At 38.1% G+C, this 24263-nt stretch overlaps 1 protein-coding gene across 4 annotated transcripts in view; it reads left to right on the top strand.

Annotated features, from left to right (window-relative positions):
* Nucleotides 1–19459, top strand: part of scn1laa (sodium channel, voltage-gated, type I-like, alpha) — a 159968-nt gene extending 140509 nt beyond the window's left edge. For all 4 annotated transcript variants that reach the window (XM_060827175.1, XM_060827176.1, XM_060827174.1 and 1 more), the window contains 3 exons: nt 4074–4178; nt 15679–15949; nt 18276–19459. In XM_060827175.1, the coding sequence (XP_060683158.1) occupies nt 4074–4178; nt 15679–15949; nt 18276–19459 (1560 nt within the window). The remainder of the gene's footprint in view (nt 1–4073; nt 4179–15678; nt 15950–18275) is intronic.
* The last annotated feature ends 4804 nt before the right edge of the window (nt 19460–24263 follow it).

Here is a 24263-nt window from a genome sequence, read left to right as displayed (position 1 = left end):
CCACAAATAACTCAAACACTATGAAGCTGACAGATCCATTATATTGAATAGTATGGTATACTGAATGAGGCCCACTTCACTCATACAAGGTTATTTTTTGATTGGCTCTCAAGTACTGTATTACAACAAGGGTCTTCTGTATCATTTCTTCTTTATTGTATTTCAGCTCAAGTAATTACCTATTTTTGTAATTTTATAGAGAAATGTTACAAAATTTAAATAAAACACATATATATTCAAACAAAATCATTTCTAATTCACAAGATTCAAAATTCTGTTATATCATTTGAGGAGGCCTCTTGCAGACAGTGCAGCTGGTGAGATGGAACAAGTGCAGATACAAGTCAAAACCATTCTTTCACATGTCTTTTTAACTTAATCCCACTCCATCTGAGCCAATCAGAATTGAGTAAAACATGAGGTCTGCAGATGCTGGAGATCAGAGCTGAAAAGGTTAAAGCGCAGCAGGTCAGGCAGCATCCAAGGAATAGGAAATTCGACGTTTCGGCCCGAAACGTCGAATTTCCTGTTCCTCAATCAGAATTGAAACAAAGAACAAAAATCTGAGATAATTTGAATTCTATCCAAATTTATCTCATTGTAGTTTACTGTCAGTCCCAGAATTTTGCTCCTATAGTCTTTTGTATTAAATTGATTTTTTTTTCTCTGTATACATTTGACTTTGATGCAAATTTCCTGCTAGATTCCTTGATGAATTAAAAATATGTTAAGAGAGTAAACATAATTTTTCCTCAGTTCAACACTTATTTTTCAGTGTTAAGCAAATAGATGGAGGTAGAAAGTTAGAGGGAACCCATATTGCTGTTTACCAACTAAATTCTGCAGCTGCACTGACGTTCTAGAATCTCTGACACTAGGTTCAAAAACATGACCCAATTACAGGTGGATGTATTCAAATCAAATAATAATGACAATGTGATTCTCATGATGCATTTTTAATCATTACCACCAAGGCAAAACACGCCAGTAGAAAATTAAACAGATAAATATTGACAAAACCATTGTGGTGAATGATTTGGAGATGCCGGTGTTGGACTGGGGTGTACAAAGTTATAAATCACACAACACCAGGTTATAGTCCAACAGGTTTAATTGGAAGCACTAGCTTTCGGAGCACTGCTCCTTCATCAAGTGGTTGATGAAGGAGCGGTGTTCTGAAAGCTAGTGCTTCCAACTAAACCTGTTGGACTATAACCTGGTGTTATGTGATTTGTAACATTGTAGTGAACGTAAGTTTTGTAGGGGGACAAAAACAAAACCTGGGATTTTTTTTAAATGACTAGTGTACCAAGAAATGTAGAAAGAATGTTGTAGTAAGGAGGAAAATTGACTGAGGGGAATATCCTGAGATCAGGTTTTAGAGGCCTTTCTGTTTCAAACATATTTTAATATTTAGGATAAAGAAGTTTGATGTTAACTGGTTAAATGTTCACAAAAATGGAATCTAAGGAAATAACCAAAGACTCAGAAGTTTTATTATGTAAAATGTGCAGATGGACAGAACTCTGGCTCATGAAATGTGTGGATAAACTATTGCATATATTAAGAAACAGTGGTTGTAGCTTTGTGTGAAATGAAAGCAAATCAGGTTTGACACAAAGTCAATTAATGCAATTAGCAGAAAATAACTAGATCCAGAGTGCACAATGGAATCCTCATCAAAGATATAACGAAGGGGATGAAAATTGCTCCTTGAACAGTAATGGGTTTCTGAGAAGCATATTCATCAATCTTTAAAAGTTTTTAAGTGCTTGCACATTTCCCGTCCTTTGTACTTAAAAAAATTCAGTCACACTTCAGCGATGGCATATTGCTTAAGGAAAATGTTTACACTTTAAAAAAACAGAAAATGAAACAATATCTTCCTACAGTCCTGATCAAAGACAGCTGCCTCTCATGCCAGAAAATAATTATTTTATTCTTGGATTTTGAATATCTAACCTCTCAAATTCTAAAAATAAGTGCAATCAGCTACAAACTTCAACAATAAGTAAATATTTATGTATCCAAAAATGCTGTGCTAGGTTGCTCATGGGTATCAACAGCGAAGATGCAAAAAACACTGTCATCTTAAGTTATTATAGCACAGAAGAAAGCCATTTGGCTCATTGGCTCTATGCTGGTTATGGTCGAGGCAATCCTGTTTTGAAACTGTGGCCAGAACTGGTGTCAAACAATCTGCATAGCAACAAAGTGTTGAGGGAGCATGTATCAAGCAACAGGACATCCAGGGTGAATTTTTCTAGTTTTGTTTTAATTAATGCTGAAGATAGAGCTGTTTTGATACTTTTAAAAACAATCTCTTGCCACACAATTACATTTTTAAGCAGAGTTCAAAATTGGGGGTGGGGGGGGTGGTGGTGCAGTCAGTGTTCAAACTCAAATCAAGCTTATTTAATTTGAAGTGCTATATGAGTTGTAGGTCCATAACACAATTTTTAAGTGGTAACGGACAATACAATATGCATTCTGCTTAATTGTATTAGATGTGGAGTGATCTATGGCTGCTCGCGAACATCCATAACCCACACAAAATATCCTACTTATTGCAGTGGTCACTCACTACAAATTCCACTCTTCCTTCAAGTTTAACTTTTGTTTCAGCTTTACTGTGTGGACAGCTATCAATTCCCTACTCAAAGCCATTGACAGGGGGTGCAGTCTTTCTGCCCACTGTCTAACTACTGTGTTCTCTAATTTAAAATCAGTTTTGTTCCTGGTCCCTAAGGTTGGGACCAAATGAGAGAAGGCAGCCCACACTTGCTGGGTTGAATACCTGTCTATCATTCTTTGAAAAGACAACCCCTAAATGACCATCTCTGTGGTTACCATCTGGTTAAAGATAGCAGACAGGATTCAATAATTCAGGCACAATTGGAGTGCCAAAAACTTTATAGCTTCAGTAGCCAGACTAGGAGAAGTGAGCATTGCTGAGGCAGGACAGAGAGCATGATGAATCTTGGAGCGCATAATTCTAAATGTAAATATCTTGGAAGCCAAGCCAAGACATCTAGTGGAGTGGAGGGAAATCTCAGCCTACTGCAGGATGACTGCCTACATGGAGCTGGTGACCTTCAAACATCACAGAGGGCTGCTCCACCAGCAGCAAAATAATGGCTGTGAGGAACATTTGCTCCTAAATGGTGCCTTAATTATGTACATTGACTGCCTGCCTCCATATAATTTACATAAAGCTCACAGATCATGGTGAAAAACAATGCCAGTGGCAGGAAAGCATCGGAAGATCATCCCAACATGGCTGCCTCATCTCAATTTCCCCCACCAACCTCTCCTCTGCTATCTCCATCATCATGGAGCTGGAGAAATCCAGTTCAGTGTTTCTTGTTAAACAGCATGTCATCTAAATTACTGAATCCTTTTGTTAGGATAAATTGAAATTTATTAAATGTAGGCACAATATGGAACGAGAAAAATAAAATCAATGTGTTCATCTAAAACTCAGATGTAGGTCTCAACTTCAATGGAAGATTCACTTAGAATTAAATTGCTGAAATTAGTTATACAGTTCCTAGTCTTAAAAGTCTGTTGATAATATTAATTCCTTATCCCTTGAAAAATTTTCTTTAGTTGCTTATGTAATTAGTTTAATTAAGACAAAGTGAAACTTGGAAAGCACAAAATTAATACAATAAGAACGATGATACATAAATTAATTAGTTCAAAAAGGATTATACAGTTATAGCATTTAATTGTATTTAGTTGTATTTTTTGTATTAATAAATTTATGAAAGGAAAAATAAACATTGTATCTTTGTGAATGTAATTGGGAAAAAAGCATGAAAGCAGATGTAGTATAGTTTGTGAATATATCATAAAGGTAATTGTAAATACACACTTAGAAATTGATATGTGAATAAGTAAATTAATGTAATTGTATAAATTTATTCATTTATTTTTACAATTCATATGATGTCACATTTATTGATTTAGAAGTGTTAAGTGTATTTCATAAAAATCTCTTTGAATGTCATGAAATTGGTAAACAATTTTCTATGTATATGATTATAACCAGTCTGTCTTTGTCACTTTACTTTGGAGGTCAAGATATTTTCATGACTGAAGAACAGAAGAAATATTACAATGCCATGAAAAAACTTGGCTCCAAGAAACCACAGAAACCAATACCAAGGCCCTTGGTAAGAGCTGTTAGTTTGATACAGCAGAAATAGCAAACCAAGCAAATAAGTTGCAATGTTATGCTTGGTATAATGTTCACAGTAAAAAAAACACATTGAAGAGTACAAAAGCATTAATGATTTTTTTTACTGTAATGGTTAGCCATGGCGTGAAGTTTAATGAAAATACCCAATAAAGTAGTTGCGAAAATTCATGGGTTTTGTCCTTTAATACGGATAGTCAGTTAGCAGCATTCTTTTTGAATGAAATCTTTTGAATGAAAACCAAAGAATTGATGACAGATTTAGACCATTAATAAACATGTGGAAAGGTTAAAAAGCCAGGAGCAATCTCTTTTTCTCATGATTACTAGATAGGTGAGAAATTAACACAAAAAAATGAAAATTATTCTGTTTCTTATTACCTCTTTTGTGACTTTCCTTTTCTGACATGAACAAAGCAAGTGGTATTGGATTGCAATATTCATCTTGTAAAATCTTCTGTGTTATGACAGTGATGGGAAGAGCGAACTGGTAATCAAATCCTGTATTCCATGTGTTAAATCAAAAGTGTAAATGTTTTATTTAATCACCGAAGTGGTGAAAAGAAATGAAATGTCCACTAGGTTGCTTTAATGAGCTAAAAACTCATTTTAGTAAGACTAATTCTTTAAACAAGTGGCAAAGATGATTGACAACTCAGCTACTATACAGAATTAAACTATATCCTCTTCATCCCAAACACACAGACACTTATACACAGACAATACAACTCTGCAGAGATGTCATGGGTTTGGAAAGAAATAGGTCAAAAAGGATCAACATCACTATAGTCGTAGATTCAAAAGATATAATTAGTTGACTTCTCACAAGTCCTTTGATTCCCTGTCAACAAGGTCAATTGCTGGTAGTCAATCTTCAGCACAGATTTCAGATTCAGATGAAAACAGAAGTCCTGATATTTGAAATTTGCAGATCCAGTTCAACGAGAGTGAGAGAGCATTTAATTGTTTATGATTGAAGACTTGTCTCTTACTGACAGAGAGAGAGCTGTTTTCTGCTGCAAGTTTCCACACCAACTTACATCTTGGGTCTGAAAAAACACACACCAACTTGACCCCAAAAGCTGTTGCTAGGTAATGAATAATATGTATCCAATACTGAAACCTATAAGCTTTGCTTATCTGTTTCACCGAGGTCACTTATCATTTTGTAAAGTGTCAGTAAACGACAGTGCTCCTTGACCATAAATATATTTGCATGCAATCCTAACTGTTTAATATGTTGTTACTGAGATTTCATGAATAGATATGCAGTTTTTCACTGGCAAAAAGTAAATATCCAGGCAGTAATTAAAATTCTGCTTACTAGAGTTACTTCAACAATGGTGCAAGCAAACTCATTTATTTTAGTTGTGTGTTGTATGTAATATTATATTAACAAGTTCAGTGTTAGCATTGAATGGGAGAAGCCTATCTAGCCAAGTAATCTCTGCCATAGAATACTAAACACAACAATTACCAATGAATATAAAATCTATGATGAAGACCTATAAACTACGACAATCCCTCATTTAATGCTCCTATAGTGTTTTTTTTATAAATGGAATGCTGAATGAAAAGCAGTATTGGATGACAAGGATTCATGATAGCAGTGGAGGAGTTTTAGATGTTGCACACTCCACATTAAGGAAAATCTTAGCATAGAGGCTATCAGTTATTTTCTTCTATTGTTCTCATTTTTCATTTAGAACTGTGAATTAAAATTGGGAATTAAACATTGAATAGCAGCTTGCTTTTAAAAAAGAAAAGAGAACAAAAGATAGATGTTAGCTGTTGGGAACTGGCCTGGAAAGATAATGTAGGTTAATTACTGCTTTAAAGACCCTGTAGATGATTTGGCACTGGGGTGTTGCTATAAGAGCATAAGACCATAAGACATAGGAGTGGAAGTAAGGCCATTCGGCCCATCAAGTCCACTCCACCATTCAATCATGGCTGATGGGCATTTCAACTCCTCTTACCCGCATTCTCCCCGTAGCCCTTAATTCCTCAAGACAACAAGAATCTATCGAAATCTGCCTTGAAGACATTTAGCATCCCGGCCTCCACTGCACTCTGCGGCAGTGAATTCCACAGGTCCACCGCTCTCTGGCTGAAGAAATGTCTTCGCATTTCTGTTCTGAATTTACCCCCTCTAATTTTAAGGCTGTGTCCACGGGTCCTAGTCTCCTCACCTAACAGAAACAATTTCCTAGTGTCCACCCTTTCCAAGCCATGTATTATCTTGTACGTCTCTATTAAGTCTCCCCTTAATCTTCTAAACTCCAATGAATACAATCCCAGGATCCTCAGCCGTTCCTCATATGTTAGACCAACAATTCCAGGGATCATCCGTGTGAATCTCTGCTGGACACGTTCCAGTGCCAGTATGTCCTTCCTGAGGTGTGGGCACCAAAACTGGACACAGTACTCCAAATGGGGCCTAACCAGAGCTTTATAAAGTCTCAGTAGCACTGACTATGCTCAGGGACTGCCAGATCATTGGATATTGAATTGGTTAATCAAGGGAGGACCGGCGCTGGCTGGCTAACCATAAAGAATATTGAAGAAAGAAAGAGAAAACAAAGAGTGATCAGGCTCTGACTGGGATTTTGGTGTGGGGCAGCTTGGTGATACATTTCCTTCCCATGGTTAAATGATCACTATTGTCTAGCTTTTTATTCCAGACTTTCAGTGAATTCAAATTTCACCATCTTCAATGATGGGATTTTGAATCCCTGTTCCCAGAAAATTGCCCCAGAGATCTGATTATTAGTTCATGATTTTACTATTATGCTGCTGCCTCTCCTGAGGGGGAATAGCTTATCATTATCATAGTCAGTTAGGATATTACTTATGAATTTGACAAGAACCATTTCGGTACAGTGGCAGGATTAGAAATCTGATTGGAGGGATTCAAGCATGCTGTTCAGGAAAATTATGTATCGATTTTGGCTGCCCCAACTAGTTCAGTAACTGTCAAGGAAAGGGTATTAGGCATGGGATGGTAGCTGCAAGGATGGTGAAACCAAAGTTTGTTTTTTTTGAGATGAGGAAAGATGATGAAGGTATGAAGGAGAAAGACGCAATGCTTGAAGACAGAGAATTGTTAAAAATTAATAGCTGGGAGACAAGCTGGTGGCGAACCAGTAGGTCTGCCCTGCTGAGCTCTGCACCAGAACCCAGACAAAGTGGAGCACTTACCCTCCCTTTATTACCCAATGTGGTAGAAACAGTTATTTTTCGACCCCTAGAATTGTCCAGTGTTAGTTTAAAATTATTCAGAAAATGATCAAAGGGAAGGGACCGCGAGAATCACAACAAGCAGGCGTCACCTCCCCCACCACCCCACAACAGTGGAGGCGCCCAAAGCCACAGCATCGGCCTCCACGGGACTTACCAATGGAGCAGAGCCTGATCTCGGAGTTTGTGAAACTCTGAGAGAAGAATTGATTCGTCTGTTGAGGAGACCCAGGCCAGGCTTGAATTGATCTCGGTCATGCTGCAGAAGCATAACCAGGAGATCCAGTGTCTTGGGCAGCAGATCAACTTTCTTGTTATAAGATGTTTGTATTTTTTTTTCGTACTTTATGTTGTTTGAGATGGGGCATAGCTTCAGCTAGAAGGAGTCATGAAGGGGCTAATGGGTGGTATGAGCACCCCCAGTGGGCAAGGGGGAAAGTCTCTTTTCATTTGTGTTAAATGTTGGTATGTTGTAGAAGTAGCTGTTAGAAATTTTGATTTGGTAGTTTTGGAAGTTTATTTTTAAATTTATATGAACTGTTTATGTTTTTCACTTCATGCGCCATGGCTGGGGTGCTTCCACCTGGAGTGGTCACAGACTCTTTCAACGATCATGGCTAGCCATTCATTTAAGTGGTGCACTTGGAATGTTAAAGGGAGTCATTCATCAATTAAGAGAGAAATAAAAATACTGTCAAGCCTTAGAAAAGAGAGGGTTGATGTAGCCTTGCTGCAAGAAAAACATTTAACCAATAAGGAGCATTTAAAGTTGCAACAAGGAGGGTTTGGCCAAGTGTTTTTTTTCATCCTTTAATTCAAAAAGTGGAGGAGTTGCTATTCTCATCCCAAAGAAACTCCCATTTCAAATGTTAGGCTAAATTAAGGATAGGTGTGGGTGATTTAAAATTCTTAAATCTTTAGTACATGGAGAATATAGAACATTACAGCACAGTACAAGCCCTTCGGCCCTCAATGTTGCGCTGACCTGTCATACCAATCTGAAGCCCATCTAACCTACACTATTCCATGTACGTCCATATGCTTGTCAAATGACAACTTAAATGTACTTAAAGTTGGCGAATCTACTACTGTTGCAGGCAAAGCATTCCATACACTTACTACTCTCTGAGTAAAGAAACTACCTCTGACATCTGTCCGATTTAAAGCTATGCCCCCTCATGCTTGCCGTCACCATTCTTGGAAAAAGGCTTTCCCTGTCCACCCTATCTAACCCTCTGATTATCTTATATGTCTCTATTAAGTCACCTCTCAACCTTCTTCTCTCTAACAAAAACAGCCTCAAGTCCCTCAGCCTTTCCTCTTAAGACCTTCCCTCCATACCAGGCAACATCCCAGTAAATCTCCTCTCATCCTTTCCAAAGCTTCCATATCCTTCTTATAATGCGGTGACCAGAACTGTACACAATACTCCAAGTGCGGCCACACTAGAATTTTGTACAGCTGTAGCATAACCTCATAGTTCCGGAACTCGATCCCTCTATTAATAAAAGCTAAAACACTGAATGCCTTCTTAACAACCCTGTCAACCTGGGTGGAAACTTTCAAGGATCTGTGTACCTGGACACTGAGATCTCTCTGCTCAAGTACACTACCAAGAATCTTATCATTAGCCCAATACTTTGCATTCCAGTTACTCCGACCAAAGTGAATCACCTTACACTTGTTCACATTAAACTCCATTTGCCATCTCTTAGCCCAGCTCTGCAGCTGATTTATGTCTCTCTGTAACCTACAACATCCTTTGTCACTATCCACAACTCCACCGACCTTAGTGTCAAATGCAAATTTATTAACCCACCCTTCTACGTCCTCATCCAGGTCGTTTATAAAAATGACGAACAGCAGTGGACCCAACACCGACCCTTGCGGTACACCACTGGTAACTGGATTCCAAGATGAACATTTCCCATCAACTACCACCCTCTGTCTTCTTTCAGCAAACCAATTACTGATCCAAACTTCCCACAATCCCATTCCTCCGCATTTTGTACAATCGCCTACTTTGCGTATCCATATACACCACATCAACCAGTTTACTCTCATCTACCCATTTGCTCACCTTCTCAAAGAACTCAGTAAGGTTTGTGAGGCACGACCTACCCTTCACAAAACCATGCTGACTATCCCTAATCAAATTATTCTTTTCTAGATGATTATAAATCCTATCTCTTATAACCTTTTCCAACACTTTACCAACAACTGAAGTAAGGTTCACTGGTCTATAATTACCAGGATTGTCTCTACTCCCCTTCTTGAACAGGGGAACCACATTTGCTATCCTCCAGTCTTCTGGCACTATTCCTATAGACAATGACAATTTAAAGATCAATGTCAAAGGCTCGGCAATCTCCTCCCTGGCTTCCCAGAGGATCCTAGGATAAATCCCATCCGGCCCAGGGGACTTATCTATTTTCACACTCTGCAGGATTTCTAATACCTCTTCCTTGTGAACCTCAATCACACCTAGTCTAGTAGCCTGTATCTCAGTATTCTGCTCAACAACATTATCGTTTTTTCGAGTGAATATTGTCGAAAAATATTCATCAAGTGCTTCCCCTATCTCCTCTGACTTCACACATAACTTCTCACTACTATCTTTGATTGGCCCTAATCTTACTCTTGTCATTCTTTTATTCTTTAAATACCTGTAGAAAGCCTTTGGGTTTACCCTGATCCTATCTGCCAACAATTTCTCATGTCTCTTCCTGGCTCTTCTGAGCTCTCTCTGTAGGTCTTTCCTGACTACCTTGTAACTCTCAAGCGCCCTAACTGAGCCTTCACATCTCATCCTAATATAAGCCGCCTTCTTCCTCTTGACCAGCGATTCCACTTCCTTTGTAAACCACGGCTCCCGCGCCCTACAGCTTCCTCCCAGCCTGACAGGTACATACGTATCTAGGACACACAGGAGCTTTTCCTTGAATAAGCTCCACATTTCCAATGTGCCCATCCCCTGCAGTTTTCTTCCCCATCCGATGCTTCCTAAATCTTGCTAATCGCATCATGATTGCCTTTTCCCCATCTGTAACTCTTGCCCAGTGGTATACACCTAACCCTTTCTATCACTAAAGTAAACATAACAGAATTGTGATCATTATCACCAAAGTACTCACCTACTTCCAAGTCTAACATCTAGCTGGGCTCATTACCCAGTACCAAATCCAATGCAGCTTCGCCCCTTGTTAGCCTGTCTACATACTGTGTCAGGAAGCCCTCCTGCACACACTGGACAAAAACTGACCCATCTATAGTACTCATACTATAGTGTTCCCAGTCAATATTTGGAAAGTTGAAGTCCGCCATGACAACTACCCTGTTTCTCTCACTTCTATGGGATTTTGAGTGTATACTATCCCCTGGCGCACCCCCTTAAATTTGTATCCAGGTTGTTGGCCCTTGCAATGCATCACACAATTATAGGGGGAGATTTTAATCTTAGTGACTTGTAAGTGGACAGGATGCCTAGGAGTTTGCTGGTATGTCCCAGCAACCCAGGCAGTTGGTGGACCTGAACAGGGAACTGGGGTTGGAGAACGTTTTTCACCCCAAAGGTAGGGATTCCGTTTTTTTCTCTAACCCCCATAAGTGCTACACTTGGATTGACATGTTTTTAGTCCCATTGATCTTTTTGAACTTGGCGCTGTCTTGCAGAATAGGGAACATAGCTATTTCTGATCATGCAGGAGTGTACATGGAAGTCAAGGCCAGCGGTAATGGGACAGGCTCCTGGGACCAGCGCATGGACCCTTTCCTCCTGAAAGATAGCAAGTTTATAGAGTATTTTTTGCAAATATTTAAAATCTTTTGGGACATTAATTTGGGTATGGCCAGTAATACATCGGTGCTTTGGGAGACTACCAAGGCCTATGCACGGGGTTTGATTATTTCTTACTCTGCGACCTGGAAGTGGCAAAGGGTCGCCTGAAGGCAGCTGAGTTATCATACTTTGATAGACCATCTGTAACCAAATTGTAGTGGATTACAGCCCTTAGAGCTGCTTTGAATGCTGCACTCACAACAAGGGAAATCTCTTTTGCGAAACAGAGGTTATTTGAGTATGGTGATAAACCAGGTAGATAACTTGCGTACCTGGCCAGAAAGAAGAATGCCCCCCAATCTATCACAACCATCAGAAAGTGTATTGGTACTTTTACTTGCAATGCCAAAAAGATTAATGCAGCATTTAGGAAGTTTTATTCTGAGCTGTACTGGTTGGAGGGCTGCGAGGAAAGACTCATGAAGATAGAATTCTTTTTTAAGACCCTGGACCTTTCGGGTGTAACTTCAGAGCAGGCGTCCTTTCTGAATGCCCCCTTGACATTTCAGGAAATACAGGAGATGGTGAGGCTGCTCCAGAGTGGTAAAGTGCCCGATCCAGATGGATTTCAAAGTGAGTTTTATAAGGAGTTTATAGACAAGCTGTCTGGGCCACTCTTGGATATGTGCAATAACTCATACAGTCAGAACCGCCTCCCATCTTCTTTGAGAGAAGCAAATATTTCTCTTATCCTTCAGAAAGCAAAAGCCCCAGAGGATTGCACTTCATACAGGCCCATGTTGTTAATGAGTGTGGATTTTAAAATTCTATTAAAAATGCTAGCATTAAGGCTGGAGAGGTATTGCCTTTCATTGTAAAGGAGGATCAGACAGGTTTTATCAAGAGTCGTAAGTCTACGAACTATATTAGAAGAGTATTAAACATGGTCCAGGTATGCCAGCAAAGATCAATTCCGGGTTTGGTAGTCTCCCTGGATACAGAGAAAGTATTTGACTGGGTGGAGTGGCCGAACCTCTTTCATGTCCTGGAACAGTTTGGTCTTGGAGGGGTTTTTTGCCAAGTGGGTGGAAGTATTATATAGTGATCCAAAAGCAGCAGTTTTCACTAATGGAATAAGGTCAGATAGTTTTAGTGTTGGCAGAGGCTGCTGACAAAGGTGCCCTCTCTCACCATTATTATTTACACTGGTGATCGAGCTGCTGGCCGAGGCCATCCAGAGGGATCCCAATATAACTGCCCCGGAGGTAGGATCAGGCAGGCATAAGATCACCCTTTACGCGGATTATGTCCTTCCCTTCTTAACTGATCCAATGATATCTGTGCCCCACTTAATACAAGTGATTAATCTATTTGATTTGTTTTCAGGGCATAAAATTAATTTCATGAAGTCGGGGGGGCCTTACTCGAATATCCGATCTTGGGGATGGGACTTGTTTCCCTTTCTGGTGGTCACAGGGAGGTTTCCTATATTTAGGCATTTTTATCAGCCGGGTCTTTAATCAATTATATAAAGCTAATTTTGCGCAATTGTTACAGAATATAAGGCAGGACCTTCGGCGCAGGGAGGATCTTCTGATATCTTAGTTAGATAGAATAGCTTTGTTTAAAATGAATGTTCTTCCTTGCTTATTATATCCCATGCAAATGCTCCTTTTAATGCTGCCAAGGCAAACATTACGGAGGCTTTACAGTCGGCTTGGATCTTTTATCTGGCATCATAGGCAGCCTCTTATTAAGCTGGATAAATTGCAGCTTCCGCAGGGGAAGGGAGGTTTAGATTTCCCGGATTTTAAGAACTAGCAATTGAGTTCCTTACTGTCCTCTGTGGGTGACTCGGCCTGCCAGGAGCCACGATAATCTGGTTGGATATTGAAGCCTCCCAGGCAAAATGTCCCCTTATCAATTTGTTGTTTATGGACAAGATGAGGACTGTTAGGGACCACTGAGGAAACCTGATTGCTCTTAACACCGTTAAAGCACGGAGAATGATGTGGCAAAGTGAGGGCAACTTAGAAAAAATTTCCTCTTTCACACCAATAGTGGGAATGTTGGGATTCCAGCCAGGGTCGATGGACTATGGCTTTAAGTTGTGGGAGTCTCCTTTATTCTAGAGGAATCTCCTGTTTGGGAGATTTATCTGATGGGAGGTCATAATGTCTTTCAAGCAGCTGAGTCAGAAATTTGAGCTACCTAGGAGAGACCTCTTTCTTTACTTCCAGGTTAGGGACTTCATACTAAAAAAGACTACATTGATGGTTAGTCCTTACAAGTCTGATATGGAGAGGAGAGTGCTCCGGTTTACGGGCGCCCTCTCAGTTAGCACTCTCTGTCACTTGTTAGGAAGTAATGTTTCAAAGGACATTGAGCAGCTCTGCAGAATCTGGACTCATGAATTGGGGGTGGAAATCTCGTCAGAGATGTGGGAAGATATTTAGGTGAACATTAGGAAGATTTTGATCTGTAATGGGACCCAGGCTAAAAACTGAAGATACTCCACAGGGCTCATTTGGCACCGGAATGGCTTGTGACATTCAAGATGGGAATGTCCCCAGTGTGCCCCAAATGTAAAATGGATGTTGGCACGCTTACTCATTGCTTGTGGTCATACCAGAACCTCAGCAGGTAGTGGGATGACATCACGAGTGTTTTGGCAAAGGTTTTAGGAACTGGGGTTAAGTTCCTCCTCTTGGGTCATCCAAATCTCCCCCCTTTGGATGTGCATAAGAAGAAAGTGTTTAATATTCTTTCATTCTGTGCGAGAAAGAACATTCTAATGAGCCGGATGTCGGAGAGTCCCCCGGGATTATCGGGCTGGTGTAGATTAGTTATGGAGCACCTCCCCCTGGACTTCCTTATAGGTATGGTGCACCAGAAAACAGAACATGGCAGCCCTTTATGAATTATATTGAGGCAGATTGTCGGCTATATTGGTCAGGGCCTTTGGGTAGCCATGAGGGCTTTGTCTGGTGGTCTGGGAGCCCCTGGGGAAAGAATCCTAAATAAATACAAGTTTGCTTACTAATGCTCCCAGTGGTAGGAAGCTTCAGTGGGATTGCGCTGAGTGTAGTAATTTAATTGAATATAATTTAAGTTACCTAGGTATAACTTGGTTTAATTTTATTTTGTTTGTTTACTTATTTATCCTTAGTTATTTATTCAATTGTAGTTTTGCAGGGTTTTTCTTTTTTTCTCTCTCGTTTCAGCAGTTTGGGGAGTCTCGTAGTAGTTTGTTTCCTATAATTGTCATTATGTTATAAAGTTTGTATTTTGTGGTGGTTTTGTAATTTCGTAAAAAACGTAAAATCTTTTTTCTCAATATTTACAAAAAAAATCAGCTGACATGAAAACTAGGGTATGATATTGAGGGAGAAATATTTATGTTTCATAGGCAAGATGAGTTTAAATGTTATGAGGAGAGAAACTGAAGAAAATTGTATGTTAAGAGTTAGCCCAGGGCATGCTTTTGAAAAAGTTCAGAAGTTGAGCTATGCAAAGGAGGAATGTGGTGGAGAAGGTGATTCGATTGTTTCAATCTTTATGACAAAGATTTCCACAAGTTGTCTGTGCGTCTTGTTGGAGATGAGGTGAAGTGAACAGGGAAAAGGAGTTAAAAACACAGAGTGCTGTCATGAGTAGAGTTCAGGATTTATCTTTGAATTCCGAGGTAATCCTGGAGCAAATTAATAATTGCTGATAAAGTGTTTTTGTAAAAGAAGTACCAAAGGCTAGACAGTTGGAATTTTGAAATTGCAGTTGTAAATAAATTGGGAGAAAGTTTGCTTCCAAAGACAACAGGCACAAGTAAGAGAGACCATGTTGTCTAATTTGCCGCTGGATTTTGACCAGTATTAATAAGAGATACTTTCTTTAACAATTATTTGTTATCTTCTGCAAAGATAACATTGTCTTTCACAAGGTATGATACAGGAAAGTGTTTATGAAGGGCTCCGTGAAAAGAAAATTTTAAAAACATGGAAATCATCATTGAAAAGTTCTGTGAAAAAATGAATAGCAATACATCCAATGTTCTATTTGTCTACATTTCTGGAGCAGTTGCATGTGAAACAAACACAAGAGAAACCAATAGCATGTGGTCATTTAGTCATTCATAAGCTTCTGAGCAACTCAAGATGTTGTCTTAGTTCTTCTAGGCTGTCATTTCTAACTTTGCAAAGACACTTTCCACCAAGCATAATTTGTACCCAAAAGAATTCAGCAACATTTTTAGTCTTAAGATTTTTATAATTGTATTCACATATAAATATACTCGTGCAGTAATTCCTCTTTACTATATAGTGCCAGAGTTTAATGGTAAATCTCATTGTTTATATTCATACAGTAAAAGTACATAAATTCTGATTTTATATTTTGAAAGACATGATGTCCTCTCATGTTGATTTCTGAATAACTGATTTATTTGTTCCTGTTTATTTGATAGAACAAGATTCAAGGAATGGTGTTTGATTTTGTAACCCAGCAAGCCTTTGATATCACCATCATGATTCTCATCTGCCTTAACATGGTTACCATGATGGTGGAGACAGATAATCAAAGTACAAAGATGGATGATGTCTTATATTGGATCAACATGGTTTTCATTGTCCTTTTCACAAGCGAGTGTGTGCTGAAACTGATTGCACTCCGCTATTATTACTTTACAATTGGCTGGAATACTTTTGACTTTGTGGTGGTCATTCTTTCTATTGTAGGTAAGGTTGTTATTGGTTTTAATGATATATTAAAAATAATTGTTTCTTCAAGTTTTTCTGTCATTGCAATTGAATGTATTAGCCAGAATTTTGCCAGTGAAGTCACGTATAGTGCAGTGTCAGGAAATTTCCCGACTCAGTGAACCTGAATTGGGAAACTTCTGCCAAATAGTAGATTATCACTCCGTGGAAAATAAATCTCATTTACAATAAAACGGTGGAGCCCTGATACTCTTTTATCCTCCACACTCTCCTTATGGCCCACTATGTCAATTCATGCCATATTCTTCATGCTAGCCCATACCACTTCACACATTCATGACCTTCATACCTCCTATACCAACTTAGTTTGAACTCATACTTATCCACGATATACCATTCATCTCCATGGGTCTTAATAAACCCTTACATCAACTGAGTATTGATATTTGCCGATCCATAATATACCTCTATTTCTATGGCCCTCTGTAGAACCTATTACAACTTCAAGCCTATTTAAGACAATCCATGACATCTGACTGATCATCCTTTGTCTTAAGCAACCATACCAACTCATTGTGTAGGCTTTTGAACAGGTTTCTGTAGCCCTGCTAATGTGAATCAGAATAAGACTTTAAAGATATATTACAGAATGCACAATATTTAAAAAATCTCTATTAAAAGTACTTTCGATACCTTTAAATTCCTTCACTTTCTTATTCTCATATGAAAGCAGTAGTTGTTATTCACAGCTCTACTTCAAAGGCAGCTAATTCTTTTATAATACTTACAACTGTCAATAAAACTAAATCTACAGAACCTCACTCCTCCAGTCTGCCACCATTGTAAGGATTGCTTGTGGAAGCAGTCCTGAAGAGTGGGCTAAGTGGAGGAGTCTGGGGCCCCATTATGGCTAAATGCTCAAGAAAGTCTATTGAACTTTTAACTTATTTCTTTATTTTTCTAGTTTATATTAAGAACATTAACTATTACCTTATTTCCTTATTTTTCTACTGATACCATGATGGTCTGTGATACTTATAATTTTAACATTGTTTCTTTCTTTTACTGCTTTGTCCCTAAGTATTTTCTACCTAGGTACCTTTGTACCTAAGAGATGGTACTGTGTGCAGTGACATTGTAAACTTTTCACTGTACTTCTGTACTTGAGTTCACATGAAAGTAAAATCTAAATCTAATCTAATCTATCCATTTTAAGCTAACAAACAATTTTTTTTTCAACTTGAGACTCACAATGTGACTTTTTTAAATTTAAAGGGCTGGCCTTTTAGATGACAACTTGACAGTTCCACAGATCTTAGATAGCTTTTTTACACTTTCATATCTACCGTTAACAATCCCAAAGGGCGTTTGACCTCTCCACAGAACTCTAGTAGATTTATATCTTTTATTCAAATTTGTAAAGCCCATGAGTCATGTTTCAGAAATCTGAATAACAAAAATTGCTTCCGATTGGAAGCATTTCCAAATCTACCATTACCCCTGCAACATGGATGAATAACATATGTGTTGCCCCATTCCTTATTCCTAGTAAAAATCATGGGTGCCGGATATGGAACTGGGATCTCTGGATTTGAGCTACTGGCACTATTTTGACTAAAGTACAGAGCTATTCCATCTTTGAAAAATCTTAAGCAATTGTTTTCATGTTTGATTATTGCCTCCAATCGAAGTTGTTATATGAAACGTTATATGGCATAATTATTATTTAACAAAACTTCGTGAATGTTAAATGAAGCATTACATTTTACAGAAATAAAATAAAAACTGAAGTCATTCTCACTGATGTCAGTCTTGAAAGGAATTAAAATTTTGTAGTACTTTTAAAAGATTATGCCAACATTTGGAAATGTTACTCGAAAGGTTTTCCTTAAATATAGAGTTGAGATCATTAGAAATTATTTAGAGTAGCATACAACCAGTAATATTTTGATATTGACCTAGTTCATTTAATTAAATGACCAGTATCCCCATTTGCCAATTCATATGCTGCACTTTCACAGCTTGAAAAAAGCTAACAATTCTGCCTAAAGATCTTACAATCAAAAATTGAAAATAATATTTCGTGAAAAACAGTAATATAAAATGTAGTTGTTGTACATTTGCTTTAAATATAAGAACATGCATTGCAACTTGCCCTCATGCTGTAACATGTTCTGATATTAAGTTAATTAAAATCAGTCTATGCTTTGCTCCTGAGGTTTGTGACATTTTCACAGTCCTTAATGTATTACAATTTTGAAACATACTTTAGATTAGATCCTTTATGTATTATCATACTAAAATATGCAAAGCTGTGGCTAATATATTTTTTTTTCATTTTTAGGCATGTTCTTAGCTGAAATCATTGAAAAATACTTTGTGTCACCAACGTTATTTAGAGTTATCCGACTTGCCAGAATTGGTCGCATCCTCCGTTTAATCAAGGGTGCTAAGGGGATCCGTACACTGCTGTTTGCATTGATGATGTCTCTTCCTGCTTTGTTCAACATTGGTCTGTTGTTATTCTTAGTCATGTTCATTTATGCCATTTTTGGGATGTCTAATTTTGCTTATGTGAAGAAGGAGTCTGGCATTGATGACATGTTCAACTTTGAAACTTTTGGGAACAGCATGATCTGCCTGTTTCAGATCACCACATCTGCTGGCTGGGATGGGTTACTGGCTCCGATTTTAAATAGTGGGCCACCAGACTGTGACCCAACAAAGGATAATCCAGGCAGCCCCATAAAGGGAGATTGTGGTAATCCATCAGTAGCAATTTTATTCTTTGTAAGTTACATCATAATATCTTTCTTGATTGTCATAAATATGTATATTGCTATTATTCTGGAGAATTTCAGTGTTGCTACAGAGGAAAGTGCTGAACCACTGAGTGAGGATGACTTTGAAATGTTTTATGAAGTATGGGAAAAATTTGATTCAGATGCAACTCAATTTATGGAGTATAGTAGATTGCATGATTTTGCAGATGCCTTGGAACCACCTCTTCGTGTTGCAAAACCCAACAGAATACAACTTATAGCTATGGACTTGCCCATGGTTAGTGGAGATAGAATTCACTGTCTTGATATTTTGTTTGCATTTACAAAGCGTGTGCTTGGTGAGGGTGGAGAAATGGATGCTCTTCGACAACAGATGGAAGAACGCTTTATGGCATCCAATCCCTCCAAGATATCCTATGAGCCAATTACAACCACTTTGCGACGTAAACAGGAACATGTTTCTGCAACTATAATTCAGAGAGCTTTCAGACGATATCTAATTAGGCGAACATTGAAACAAGCCTCTTTCATGTTCAAAGAAAAAGGTAAAACAAGTGAGCTACTACCTGGCAAAGAAGAAATGGTAATAGATAAGTTTAATGAAATTTCCACTACAGACAAAACTGATATGACTCCTTCTACCACATCTCCACCATCCTATGACAGTGTAACAAAACCAGAGAAAGCAAGAGAGGAGAAAGAGAAAGAAGATAGAGGCAAAGATGTAAGGGACTATAAAAAGTAAAATGCAAACAAATAAAAAAAATCTACTTGTATGACATTGTTTACAGCCTTTTAAGTGTGACCCAACTGTCTGAACAAGATTCCATTTGGAGATCTATGCCAAACTGACAATTAATATATAAGGTCAGTGCCTAAAAAGGCAGTGATCCTCATCAGGAGACTGTGACTCTGTACAGCAGGGGGAGTCAGCAACCTAGAAAGGAGGTTACTGTTTCCACTACCAGTTGACACTGCTGAAGAGGATAGTCAAAATGGCTACTAAGACTGTAGGGACGAGACAAAGGGACCAGAAAATTTTACGTGTGTGTGTCGTTAAATGTGCAACAATAGTATCTTTTATCCCTGTATTTTGCATTCCAGTTGCCACAGTTCCACAGTTTATACCAGGCCCATAACAATTCACATTATTTTATAATTCATAAGTATATTATATGTGACTATTTTTCTAAATGGGAATGGGGCTTTATGTTTTTGGGAAAGGGTTTCAAGCACTACTTTTAAGGTAAGAGATTCACCCCACAAGTTTAGGAAAATGTGTTAAACGTGCAAAAATGTTTTGCATGGAAGCATGCAGCACTCATTCATTGTGCATGAGTATCCATTAACTCACAAGTCAAACAAGATTTTTTTTCTATCTATTTAGTGTTTCAGGGTAGCCCTGATGTCTAAGGTGCTTTACTAAATGTGTTGTGCTCTATTTGAACAGTTCTAATATGTGCCTGTTATTTCATTATAACCCCTAAACTGAGAGTTAATGGGTATTTTTATGTGGAACATTTACAGACAACTCTCAGCTGCAATTTTAGTGCAAGTTCTGGATACAGTCACTGTTTGTTCTTTTATACTGCCATGGGTGAATATAAGCAAAGAAACCCAGAGGGATCTGCCCAACAAAGCTGAATTGACCAGAATTGAACTTTATTGAAAATTGCTCTGCTTTATCCTGCAGTATTGTTTAACCATCTTCAGCTCTCAACAGGATTGATATTTAACATGACAAATAAATCCCTCTGTTGTGTAAATAGTTGTTTCACACTGTGATGCATGTTTGAGCAAAATGTAACCAAGGCTGGGCATTCATTGCATCAAATATGCACCACATTAAGTCTAGTTTGCAAGTTTTGCCAGATAATATGATGTATTCTGTATCATTATACATAGTTCAGATGCTGTCACTGGTGCATGTTTATATTGCCTTTGCTGCTGTACACTGTTCCTTCCACTGTCCAGAAGTGTTTGAAAAATGGGAAGTAATAAGCCAGTGGTAAACTGAGAAATTGCTCACTAAGACCTCACTCCTCCTAGTTTGCAGCTAAGAAGCTTTTTTTTCCGTTTGAATTTCCTGATTAATATGGATAATGTATGTTGTAAGATCAGACTTTACAGGATGTCTTGGAAACTGCTTGAAATGCTCAAAATATGTGGTTGGAGTTTCTAAGGAAAAATATAAATATTGTAAAAATTCATTTTATTTTACTTTTCAGCATTTGTACATATAAAAAGCTGAGAATTAATTCAGGTCGGTACTACAGTCACTTTTTTTTACGTTGATCCATTGCACTTTTTCTTCGATAAACTTCCCAGAACGAGAAACAAGAGAACAGCCAATTTTAGTTTACTTTTTAATAAATGCACATTTTTAGTACAACAAAACGTAATTTGTTAAAATTTGGGACCATAAGTCACTTCCTTCTGCAAAGTGATATCTAGAAAATTATGAAACATTATTCAAATCTCAAGCACTGCCTGCATTGAGGGTATCAAGGAAATCCTTATTGCTACAAAATTCCTCAGTCCTTTTCTGTCCATTTGTATGGGCATTCTTGTCTTGTGAAATGATTCATGCTGCACTAGAACTTTTTGAAGTGGAAAATGGATCCACAGTTTTTTTTTCACAAGAACAAAGTTGATCTTCTTTAATCACCCCCAGGTTATTTTGTGTTTTCTTACACAAAGAGAAGTTAAATGTAAATTCCTTTATTAAGCCTATTGACTTGTAGTGTATTAGTGAACTGCATGCAGGATAATGCTAATATTACCGTAAATGGTAAAACTACATTACAGAAACAAGCTAAGAGAATAAATAATTTTTTTTATTGTACGTATTAACTCTGACTCTGTGTGATTTTTATTTGTCTCAGTATTGCACAGTTGTCTACTATTTACATATAAATTCCAAATTTTGCCACATATTCTTCATATCAAATTATGGAAATTTTTTTTGGTTTATTAGAGTAAGCAATCTGCTCAGTTGTAAATGCTTGAATGTGCAAAGCTTTACTCGTTTGTTAGATGATCATGCCTTTCCCTATTATAGCCTTCATTGGTCCCACACACCATAATTACTCATACCTTTAATGCTATTTATTTGTTTTGATGCTATACTAAGAGTGTATGCTACTAATATATTTCAGGTAGGTAAAAACAATGACTGCAGATGCTGGAAAGCAGATTCTGGATTAGTGGTGCTGGAAGAGCACATCAGTTCAGGCAGCATCCAAGGAGCAGCAAAATCGACATTTCGGGCAAAAGCCCTTCATCAGGAATGCATTCCTGATGAAGGGCTTTTGCCCAAAACATCGATTTCGCTGCTGCTTGGATCCTGCCTGAACTGCTGTGCTCTTCCAGCACCACTAATCCAGAAACTAATATATTTCAGTTAACAGTTCCTATTTGAAACAGTTCTCCTGTGAAATGTCTTGAATATACCAGAAAGATTTTACTTTATGATTATTTTATATGTAATGTCATCTGTCTGTCTTGTTTCAAGTACTTGGTTCTCAAGATTGGACCATGTACATCTACTGGATTGGTTTGCCACTGTCTATTGCAGGATGGCTGCCCGAGAAATTCTCCTGATCATATCACCAGGCGTGTTGGAAAGATCTACAGGCTGGCAATCAAACATTTTGGCCACATCATGGATGCAACTTCATGGCATAAGACCCAAACCAGGAGATTCTGGCTCAGAGGTAGGGATGTTACCACTGTGCCGCAAGAACTCCCTATGTATAATATGGAAACTGATCTTCCTATTATGTTCACAGTCAGATGGAGAACTTATAAATACGTGGGTGTTATTCAAAATAATATTGACAGGGATCCTGATTTATCAATATTATCAGCCATTGTGAGTTAGGGAGCTTTGGAGGCAGAGACCAGATGAGTCAACACTGAGAAGGGGTCTCAATACATAGAGTGAAGTGCTCAGATCTCAAAGGACATAGCCAACAACACATCTCAGGTAGTTGTTAAGCACTTGTATGACTGCAGAGAAATTAATTTCCCTGAACGTTTGGGATATGGGAACTCCAAAAGAGCCCATGGAAACTGCACTATTAGTGACATAGTTGGAGTCTGGAAGGACAATCTTCAGAATGTGTGCATACCAGGGCAATAAATATTTTAATGGCTACTTGGTGTTGACTAAGTGAGGACACAAATCATCATGCAGATTCTGAAATAATGCTGGAAGCATTATACATCTTCACACAATCTGTGTCACACAATGTAAATGCAAGAAACAATCAAATGCATAATAATTTCAAATAATAGATTTTTTAATATGTATCTGTCCTCACCAAAATCTTTTCAGCCTCTTTCACTATTCCATTGTGTCTTATTCCACTTCTAGAGATCAAGTGCAATGGTAAATCATGCTTAATCCAGCAAAACAAGATATGTAGCTTATTTAATGGCCTGATTTTGAAGACATATAAACCTGGAAGATCTGGAAGTATGTGAGTGCGACTCAATTAATGACCTTAATGATCAGTGGGAAAGAAGTGCTTAGCCAACCGTCAGACCCTTCAATACATGTGAAGGCAACATTCCTGAAATCCTTGGCTGGCATATTGGGAGACAGGTGGAGAAATTTTAGCAGATGTGTCAGAATCAAGTTGCTAACAGAATTAATCATTCACAGTAATTTGAATAACTGCAGACTTACGCTGATATGTTGTAAGATACATCATGCTCTTCTTCTGAATCGGAACATCCAAAAATAATGAACTTATAAGCTCTTCACAGACACTATCTGAACACAGAAGGAGGATCTGTTAACTTTGAGGCTCCAAAATACTCACTCTGGCATCGGCTTAAATTGTTCTCTTATGGCATCCTGCTTTATTGAAGCATCTGCCTAGTTATATCCACCAAAATAATACAAGTGATGAAACAGAGGGAATATTAGGGTGGTTGCAGCCTTCTGTCTTGCAAGGTTATGGTTTTTGCTTGGTGGTCAACTCTATTCAGTCTCACGTGGTGTTTCTCAGGATCCTTCTCAGGCACGTCAGTCTCTGTCACACTTGTTCCAGAAGAAGACAGCAGCCTTGAAAAGTGTACAATTCATTGTGTTGTAATTCCAGTTTATGCTATTACTGGACAAGTCAGATCCCAGTCTAAAATCTGGCTTGATAGATTTACTTTTTTACTTTTAACAAGATGGTCTTTCACTGAAATATAAGCGTGCAATATTGCAGATTTGGATTTAACAATAAACCAGAAGCTTATTCATAGAAAATGAACATAAAATAGAATAAACTATTTACAAAGACTGTGTTTAAAATTTCAAAACAAATGGTAAAAATATCACATTAATCCCAGAGACACTAGGTTGTAGTGCTAACATCGTAGAGAATTCTCTTCTTTGTCAGCCTTACTTTAACAATAGCTTCAACTCCCAGTCTTGAGAATCTGATAGCCTGAGATATCCTACTTTAACACTGCTCAACTATTCTTTCCCTTTCACAGTTGTAACTGCAGAATTCTTGAAGAATTACCCAACTGTAACTAAATAAAACATG

Source organism: Hemiscyllium ocellatum, chromosome 7, assembly GCF_020745735.1.
Source record: "Hemiscyllium ocellatum isolate sHemOce1 chromosome 7, sHemOce1.pat.X.cur, whole genome shotgun sequence".
NCBI lineage: Eukaryota > Metazoa > Chordata > Chondrichthyes > Orectolobiformes > Hemiscylliidae > Hemiscyllium > Hemiscyllium ocellatum.
Note: the sequence above shows the minus strand (reverse complement) of the source record. Positions and strands in the feature narration are given on the sequence as shown.